This window comes from Monoraphidium neglectum (assembly GCF_000611645.1).
Source record: "Monoraphidium neglectum strain SAG 48.87 unplaced genomic scaffold scaffold02477, whole genome shotgun sequence".
Classification (NCBI taxonomy): Eukaryota; Viridiplantae; Chlorophyta; class Chlorophyceae; order Sphaeropleales; family Selenastraceae; genus Monoraphidium; species Monoraphidium neglectum.
In genome coordinates, this window is record NW_014011151.1 from 1 (window position 1) to 9109 (window position 9109).

Consider the following 9109-nt stretch of genomic DNA (forward strand, 5'->3'; position numbering starts at 1 on the left):
CACACACACACACACACACACACACACACACACACACACACACTCAAACACACACACGCACACGCACACACACCCACCCAAAAAAGATCGACTACGTGGGCGGCTCTGGCGTGGTCCACGTGGACATGACCGTCTTTGGCGGCCGCAACTACCGCCTGGGCTGGCTGCTGCTGCTGCCGGCAGCAAACTGGCTCAAGGAGAAGCTCGGGTGAGCCGCGAGGTTTGGGGTTTGGGTTTCAGGGTTTAGGGGGGGAGCTGGTGGGCAGCAGCCTAGCGCCTGGCAGTTCTGTGTGGGCCGAGCCCCGGTGGTCGCCGGCTCCCGAAACCCTTGTAGAGGGGCGGGGATGGCGGGGTGGCGCTCGCGATGCATATCAGCGTGCCTAGATCGTTCTGACCAACGTTTTTGCTTGATCATCGCAATCTGATCTGGCGGCGCTCCTCGCTCTTCCGCCCGCCCCTGCCCGCAGATCCTGGTTCGGCCGCGGCGGCCAGGGCGAGGAGGCGGCGGAGGAGGAGGGCGAGGAGGAGGGCGAGGGCGGCGGCGCTGACCTGGCGTCCATGTTTGGCGCGGGCGGCCTGCAGGGCATCGACCCGGCAGCCCTGCAGCAGCTGCTGCAGAGCGGCATGCTGCAAGGGATGCGGGGGTAGGCGCCGCGGCGCCGGGAGGGGCGCGACGGGGCGCGCAGTCCGGGGGGCCCGCGCTGGGGGTCAGGCGGGCGATAGGTGGGCGTGGGCCCCCGGAAGCCTGCCCGCTGGGCAGCAGGAGGGGCGGAGATGTTCTTCCAAAAGTGGGGGTGGTGGGTGAGGCAGGTAGACGCGCGGCGGAGGGGCTCTTGCCGGGCAAAGCCCCGCAAATGTGTCGGGCGGCTCGGGGGCAGGGCAGCGGCTTGGGCGGCCACACCCCTGCGGCCATAAGGGCTCGGCTGCTGCCTCGCATGTGTGCAATCTGGCAGCAATGGACCCCCGGACCGAGCCGTGGGTATGCCGCTCTCTTTTTGCGATGGCGCTTTTTGGGAGGTGGCAGGCGGAGACAGGACTCAGTTGCGGTGTCGCATCCGTCCGGCGGCGGCGGTGGCGGTGGGGGGGAGCGCGGCGCCGCGCGGCGCCACCGGCGAGCGATCGCGGCCTGTTGGCGCTCCAACACACCCGTACGGCCCCGGCGCTCGCGGTCGCGTTTTGATTTTGGCTCTCTTCGCACCAACCTTTTACCAATGTTACAGAACCCAGACGCGTCACAGACCTAGACATGCAAGGGTGCATCAACTCAGGTCAAGGCGCCGTCAGCGTGACTGGAACCTCTTGTCTGCAGTGCATCAGCAGTGCAAGCAGCGCGGCGCTCGGGGTCGCGGCAGCGCCATGCGCTCCTGCTAGAGGGCCAGGACTAGACCAACAAAATCGGGCGGGAGGTGCCAGGTGCAGGCGGGCGGGCGGGCGGCAATAAAACGGGATGAAACAATGCTGGCTGTGCTGCAAGCCGACAGGGCGGCACTTGTCAGGGTAGTGTCATGTCATGTCATGTGTGTGCACAGCAGATCAGGGCGCGTTGCAGACAGTATACGGTGCATGGAGTGAAGGCAGGCAGCGCAGCGTTGGGGCGCAGCGGCGCCAGGTGGCCCTTGAGCTCGGCGGGGTGGGCCGGGTCAGAGCGGTCAAACGCGGTCAAAGCGGTCAGGACGGCGGCTGCACGTGAATGTGGTCCGCAGCCGCGCCTTGGCGCTTTCAAGGGGTGTGAAATGAGATGACGGGTCCTGCACTTTGGAAGCTGCTTCTCCGATTGAGGTGGCTCCCTCGGCACCACACCATTGGGTGCGGCCCCTGCCCAAGCATCGGCATGGGGGCCCCGCACCGGGCCAAGGCCCAAAATTTTCCTCGTCGCAGCGCCGCCTCGGCCCCACTTTGGGGCGCCCGCCCGCCTAGCGCCCCCTCTCCTGCCTCGCCCGCGGGGGTTGGTGCCGCAGCAAGCGCGGCGGCGGCGGGGACGCGCTGCCCGCAGGATCTTCCCCCTCCCCCTCCTCCTCCTCCTCCTCCCCCTCCTCCCCCTCGCCGTCGCCCTCAGCCTCCTCATCCTCCGCCGCTCCCTGATCGTCCTTCTCCCCCTCATCCGCTTCCTCCTCCTCCTCCTCCTCCTCAGCATCCTCCAAAACCGCCGCCCGCCCGCGGCCCCCCGCCGCGCGCCCCGCCCTCTCCAGCGCACACATCAGCCGCACCCTCTCCCCCTGCGCCTCACACAGCGCCTCCCTCAGCCGCTGCGCCTCGCCGCGCGCCGCGTCCCGCTCGGCCCTCAGCACCTCGGCCCGCCGCTCCCGCAGGCGCAGCGACGTGCGCGCCGCGGCGAGCCGCTTCTCGCTCTTGTCGCGCCGCCGTCGCGCCTTGGACAGCGCCGCGCGCAGCTGGGCTTCCGTCAGATCGTCGAGGTCGGCGTCTTCGAGGTTGTCGTCCTCGGCCCCTGCAGCCTCGGACTGTGCGAGCTCCGCCTTAGCCAGGTCAGCGGCGATCTGGGCCTCCTAGGGGTGTGTGTGTGTTGGGGGGGAGATGGGCGTGGGGTTGAGCGTGGCTGCGGGGGTGAGGGTCGTGGAGGGTTGCAAAGTAGGGTCCAGCAAGCGGGGTGCAGCTTGTTGATGCTGTGTGAGTGTGTTTGCAAGTACTGCGTGGATTGCGTGGTTTGTGTGTGAGAGAGTGTGCCAGTGCACACATACACACACGTGCGCGTGGGTGCATGGGGGTCTTCTCCGGGGGAAGCGAATGGAGGCTGAAACGGCTTGCGTACGTGGTGGGCGGTCGGCCGTGCTTGCAGCGCAGTGGGTCCCGGCACGCTTCACCCGATGCCACAAACACCACACGAGAGGCCGTCAATGAGCACGCACGCATGACGCGCGTGCCAGCGCGGCCGCCCCGCGACCCCTCCAGGGGCCCCCTTGTCACCTGCAGCTGCAGCACCAGCTCCTCTCTATCATCAGCCAGGCCGTCGGCGCGCCGCCGCTCCTCCTGCGCCTCTGCCTGGGCCTGCGGACCATGGGAAAAAAAACCATCCCTCAGGGGCGGTGCCGCGCACCTGCGCCACGCAGGGGGCTCCCCGTGCTGACCCGACGCAGCCTGGCACCGCGGCCTCGTGCACAGTCAGCGCTCGCCTGCTGCCTTGGTGCGATGACACGCGCAAGAAGGCCGCGGCCACCCTCGAACGCGCCGGCTGTGCGCGGCAGTGTGCGGCCAGCCCCAACACGACACGCGCCACTACTAGGACGAGGTTTGAGAAGCCTGGGACCCACCCCGATGCGCCGTGCTGCATGGTGCAGGCTTCCCTCTGTGTTCAGCATGCACCCGCAACGCGAAATCCCAACACACATACACACACACACACACACGCACGCGCACAGCGCACCCGCAGCACCTCCGCCCTCGCCTCTCCCGCCGCGCGCCGTGCCGCCGCCGCGTTGCGCAGCGCCGCCTCGTTCCCCGCCCGGCACGCCTCCAGGGCCGCCGCCGCCGCCGCCGCCTCGCGCCGCTTCGAGCTCAGCTCCTTCGTGAGCTGTTTCCAGGGATTCGTGTGTGCGGGCAATCAGCGTCGTGCGCATTTTGGGACGGTGGTGGCGTTGTGCTTATGACAACAGGGATGCAGGGCCAAGCTGCCTAATCCCCGTGATTGAGTGGCCTGTGCTGCTGGTTCAGTCTCAAACAGCTGCAGGCGCTCCCTTCCATACGAAGGACGAGCGCGGGGCGAGAGGGTCGGAGCTGCCAAGTCGCCGGCGGCGCCGGCCGTGACAATGGGCAGGGGCCGGCACACACCTTGGATTTCTCATGCGCTGCCGCTTCCAGCCGGGCCTCCAACTGCCATGGGGGGGTTACCAGCAGAGAGGGCGCCGGCAGCTGGGCAGTCACGAGCGCCGACTAGCCCGCGGCATCCACTGCTGGTGACACCAACAGCGGCCCCACGCCCCCCGCTTTGCGACAACCGCCGCCGCCCACGCAGGCACACGCCAGAGCTCGCGCGTCGCTCCCGCCGCGGCCGGCTCTCAGCAGCCCTGCGCGGACCCCCGGCGCTCGAGCGCCCAATCGCCCCCTTTCACCTGGTCCCGAGCCCGCGAAATCTCCCTGACCCCTCCCACCAGCTCCGCCGCCCCCGCCACCAGCGGCGCCCCCGGCGTCCCCGCCCCCGCCGCGCCGCCCCCGCCGGCGCCGAGCGCCCCTGCGAGCGCCGCCTTGAGCGCCGCCAGCTGCTCCTGCAGCCGCTCCTCCCGCCGCGCCGCCTGGGTCAGCTGGCGGCACGCCTGGGCAAAGTCTGACTGAAGTTTCGACACCTTGAGCCTGGCGCTCTCGTACGCAAACGGCGGGGCGGCGGCGGCGCTGGGCGCGCCGTCCCGCACCGTGAGAGCCGGCGGCAGCTGCAGAGCGCTGGGGCGCGCTGAGGGGGTGTGGCGCGTCGGCTGCGGCGGCTGTGGCGCGTGCGCCGAGGGAGCGTCGGCGGCCTTGGGCGGCGGCCGCGGCTGCGGACGTGGCGGCGCCGCTGGCGGGGCTTTGGCGGACGCAGCGGCGGCCCCGGCAGGCGCGGGTTCGGCCCTGGCTGCAGCTGGGAGCTCGGGCGCCGCCGCCGGCGCAGCAGCTGGCGGCGCGTGTGGGGCGGTGGACGGCGCACAGGTCGGGCGCACAGCCGGCGCGTGTGCTGCGGGCGCATCGGCGGGCGGGTTGGCACCCCGCTGCTGCTGTTGCTGCTGCTGCTGCTGCTGCTGCTGCTGCTGCTTGCCCTGCTTTAGGGCGAGCGCCACCGGCAGGATCCTGTCCCAGTCGATCTGGCTGGCAGGACACCACTCCTCTGGCTGCTGCGTCTGCTGCTGCGTCTGCTGCATTTGCTGCCGTGTGTGCTGCTGCTGCTGCTGCTGCTGGGCGGCTGGGGCCGCTGGCCGCTCACGCGCTGGCTGCTGCACCTTCTGCCCTGCCTGGGGTAGCGGCAGCGACGGCGGCGGCAGCGCTGGCTCCCGTTGCCCTATCGGGCGTGAGCCGATCTGCTCGGCTGGCACCGAAGGGCTCGACGGCTGCGGCTCGCCGCGTGCGGCCGCGGCGCCCGCCGCCACGGGGGCGGGCCTCCCATTGGCGGGCGGAGCTGCTGCGCCCGAAACTGCAGGCTTGCGCGTTGCGGTGTGTGGCAGGAGGCGCCGCGGCGAGGCAGCGGCCTGCTGCTGCTGCTGCTGCTGTGCCTCTTGCTGCTGCTTCTGTGCCGCGATGATGTTGCGGCCGAGGGTGTGCAGAAAGCTGCGCAGGCCCTGTCCAGTCGCTGTTGTCGAGCCCGGAGCAGCAGCGCCGCCGTGCGCTGCTGGCACCAGCGCTGTCCGTTCAGGTCCACCGCTCACAGATGGATTGGATTGCTGCTCATGGCGCTGTTTCTTACCCGCAGGCTGCTTATCAGCGCTTTCTGCTGGCCTCTTGCTGGACAACCCGGGCTGCTTGTCCGAGGCCGTCGGACCTCCACTGGAGCGGGTCGATGGTTTAAAATGAGGTGCGTCATCTGCACCTCCCCGCGTTCGCGTCTGCATGGCAGTCCCAGATCAGCACTGAGCTCTATGTACAGTACTGCGCAACAACCTGTCAGTCATTGATGTTGCGGGAACGCAGTGTGGACGTGATGAGAAAACCGTCGCACAATTACTGAGTTCGAGCCCAGTACAGGGCACGCATACCGTGCATCCACGACGCATCTCGATCTGCGGCGGTGTGGCTGGAGCTGTCGTCATGCGGTTTGACTGGGTCCTGCGTGCAAGAGAAAAAGCACGCTCCAAAGTACAGATTGACTGAAGCCTCAAAGGGACACAATCCGTTTCCATTCATGACGCAGACAGATGGCTGCAGCTGGCTCTCCTGCAGGCAACCGAGTCCCCGTCCTTAACCACCGCCAGGCGCTGTGGCAGGCCGCCCCAGCTCTTGCTGGATGTTTGCTGACGTCACCGGTTCGACGATTCCAGACCTCCCTACAGAAGCACCCAAGGAGGCTCGCAGGACGGTGAGCTGCGATAGGGCGCGGGGTAGCGTGGCGTGGCTGGGAGTGCACAGGGGCTGAGCACCGGCAGAGTTTGGCAAAGGTTGGCGCATCATCGGCCCGTAGATGCAGCTTTGCACCCCGCGCTGCTGCCGCCCGTGCCGTATCGCCACTGGCGCTGCTTTTTTTGCTATGCCCAAACAGTCACTGGTGCATACGCATGCCTCCCGCCCCCTCCCCCCCGTTGCCACTCACAAAGTCCGCACGCCCCATAGGAGGCCTGAAATACCCCAGAATTTTGCGAGAACTAATCACGCTGTCATTTTAGGCGACCGTGGGCCCTTTAAAGGGGCCGAGGCTCGCCTGCGCCGCTTGCACTGGGACCCCAGCAATGCAAAGGGCCAGCAGCGCCGCACACAGATAGACCACAAGATGCCTCTTCATGATTGACGTCAATTTGTATGAGTTGTTATGTCAATTGTATCTGGCGTCCGGCTGCTTCGTTTGCAGAGTCTTTCGAGCTCGTTCAGAGGGTTTCGGCGCCGGCGAATTCAACTGGTTTCAAAGGTGGACCGCCCAGTGGCTTGATCAATTATCAAAATCGTGTTGATTTTTATCTCTTTTTATTCTCTTCTGGAAGCTTGTGCGGGGCGATATCCAGCTTTATCCACTGCCGCTCTGCACCTGTCTCTCGGGCGCTGTACCAGGGAAGGTGAATCCCCATTAGGAAAAGGTCTCGAGTCGGTCCCTTGAAGGGCATTTAAGGCTGTGACCACCAGTCCCCACAGCCACCTGCCGGGCAGCTACCCCACCTCCAGTGTGGTAGGTCCCGGTAGGCTCCCACTCATGTGGCCCCAGGGCTTCGCCCAGGGCCCTCCAGGCTCCAGCCGTTACAGGCGCCGCTCAATGCCCAACCCCCCACGCCCCTTCCACCGCCCTCTCCCCCAGTGTTTATGGTCCAGCTTTCTTTGGAGATTCTTAAGGAGGTTGGGGGTAGCAATGCGTCAGGGATTTGATCGATAGGGCCCCGCACTCGAGCTCAGGGATGACCACAGGGACTCCAATCGCGCAGCAATTGTCTCATTCACAATGAAACAAACATGGCACCGCACACAACAGAGATTGCAGCTCAGTCATGCCGCAACCGTGTCTGTGCCTGTGCCTGTAGCTGCCTTGCGAGTGTCTGTCCACCTGCCATTCGTTTGAGAAGCCTGATGGCGCTCTTTGCGCCCCGACCTTCGGCGGAGCAGCTGCGCAAAGAAGTGTACAGCCACAGCTTGCGGGATTTGCGTTCCCGTGATCCCAGTGATGCGGACCATCTCAGGCTGGCGCCATCGGTCAAGCAGCGACCGCTGAAACTGACCATCTGAACCGTGACCTTGACGCACGCACCCCAGACGCGACCAGGACGGTAGTGATGATGCATCACTACCGTCAACAGAAACCAGGCTGTTATTCTTCTAAGAGCTGCTGGTCGCTGTTCCCAGGGGGGGCAAACGTCGTGACGGCCTGGTCAGGTTTATGGGTTCCAGCACGCTGACCTGACCACTACCGCACTCGTCACCCGGCGCGTGCGGAAAAGAGCTCTGACATGACTCAGAGGCTCGTGATATCAGCAGTATGCTGAGAAGGGCAACACCATGTACAAAACGTGTCACACGCGACCCAACAACAATTTGTCACTCGGTCACCCGCCGTGATCAGGTCTCACGCCGAACTGAGAGAGATATTGTATGTAACTGATCCAGGCAACTCGGTTACGCTACTCGGTAGTCTATCAGCGCTCGTGCACAGATCACTGACCGGATCACTCGGCGAGTTACACCGAAAGTTTGCTCCCAGGTTAGGACAGAGCACTCAATTTGAACAGATATTCAAACAATTCAAACCAGTGTTGGAGGCTCTAGCCTCGACCTTCACCGTTGTGGGTTTGCCCCGTGCCCTCCGCGCCGCCTCGGCCCCACGACGCCACTGGGAGGACACAGCCCGTGCACGCGAGGGTGCAGGCGATGGACCGTCGCTTGCAATTTGCCGAGTGTGAGAGAGCACTGCCCTGTAGCAAGAGGCGACGCGTGGACGACGGGGCACAGGCCCCAGTGAGGAACCCACCGGTGCTGGCCAAAGCCGTTTGGCCCCGGCAACCGAAGCTGTTGCCGCCACCTGCATCGCCGCCATTACTGCAGCAGCAGCAGCCGCAGCAGCAGCAGCAGCAGCAGCAGCAGCAGCAGCAGCAGCAGCAGCAGCAGCCGCAGCAGTGGCAGCCATCTCAGGCGGAGGCAAGTGCACAGTCGGGGCAGCTAGGAAGGCGCCCAGAAGCTGCAGAGTGCGACGACCACTCAAATGAGGGGCCTAAACTCTCTGCGCCGCAGCAACGCAGGGACGACAGGACAGGGTACTTTTTCAAGAAGCCACAGCAGGAGCCAGGCCGCAGTCGGCCGCTGCAGCAGGCAGGCGTGCGCCGTATGAACCAGCAGCCGACACAGCATGAGAGTCCTGTCGGGCAGGCTGGCGGTGTTGTGGGGGTCGATGATTATGAGGAGGGCGAGGAGGAGGGGGAGGAGGGGGGAGAGGAGGGGGAGGAGGAGGAGGAGCAGGAGGAGGAGGAGCGGCCGCAGCTGCACCACGGGAAAACACAGGTGCTGCGGATGGAGCAGCAGGGGCACGCGCGCCTGCAGCAGCAACCATTACACAGTCCGCAGCAGGCGTGGGCGGCCGGCAACGCCGGGAAGCGCGGGGAGGGGGGAGAAGAGCTGCTGGCGTCGCTTCTGCAGGAGAGCGGTGGCGAGGAATCACCAGGGTACGGGTGGCAACAGCAGCAGCAGCAGCAGCAGCAGCAGACGAAGCCAGGGCACCAGCGCGACGCCGCTGCCGAGCGCGCGGCCGCCGCAGGCCCCGCCGCCACCGCGCCGCCACGGCGGCGGCGGCCGGCGGCGGGGCTTGAAGCGGAAGTGCGGCGGCTGCGGCGCTGCGTAGACCTGCTGGAGGATCTCCTGGGGGCGGCGCAGGTCCGGGAGCAGCTGGCGCGCGGCGAGGTTGCAAGGCTCACCGCGCGCCTCGCGGCCGCCCGGCCGCGTACATCGGCGGGCGCCGATGGGGGCACGGAGGCGGGTGCGGAGGCCGGGGCGGGGCCGGTGCGGCAGGGGG

At 66.7% G+C, this 9109-nt stretch overlaps 3 protein-coding genes across 3 annotated transcripts; 2 read left to right on the plus strand and 1 right to left on the minus strand.

Annotated features, from left to right (window-relative positions):
- Positions 1–125: 125 nt before the first annotated feature.
- Positions 126–648, plus strand: MNEG_10830 (hypothetical protein; the record flags this gene model as incomplete). The annotated part of the gene is made up of 2 exons (XM_014040696.1): positions 126–208; positions 468–648. 2 exons carry the CDS (start codon positions 126–128, stop codon positions 646–648), a joined length of 264 nt encoding a protein of 87 aa, XP_013896150.1.
- Positions 649–1913: 1265 nt separating this feature from the next.
- Positions 1914–4841, minus strand: MNEG_10831 (hypothetical protein; the record flags this gene model as incomplete). The annotated part of the gene is made up of 6 exons (XM_014040697.1): positions 1914–2504; positions 2923–3003; positions 3053–3187; positions 3380–3526; positions 4065–4430; positions 4761–4841. The coding sequence occupies 6 exons, from the start codon at positions 4839–4841 to the stop codon at positions 1914–1916; spliced, it is 1401 nt and encodes a 466-aa protein (XP_013896151.1).
- Positions 4842–7974: 3133 nt separating this feature from the next.
- MNEG_10832 (hypothetical protein) lies at positions 7975–9096 on the plus strand (the record flags this gene model as incomplete). Its single annotated transcript, XM_014040698.1, has 1 exon — positions 7975–9096. A coding segment is annotated over one exon (1122 nt), but the record flags the coding sequence as incomplete, so codon positions are not given.
- Between the last annotated feature and the right edge of the window lie 13 nt (positions 9097–9109).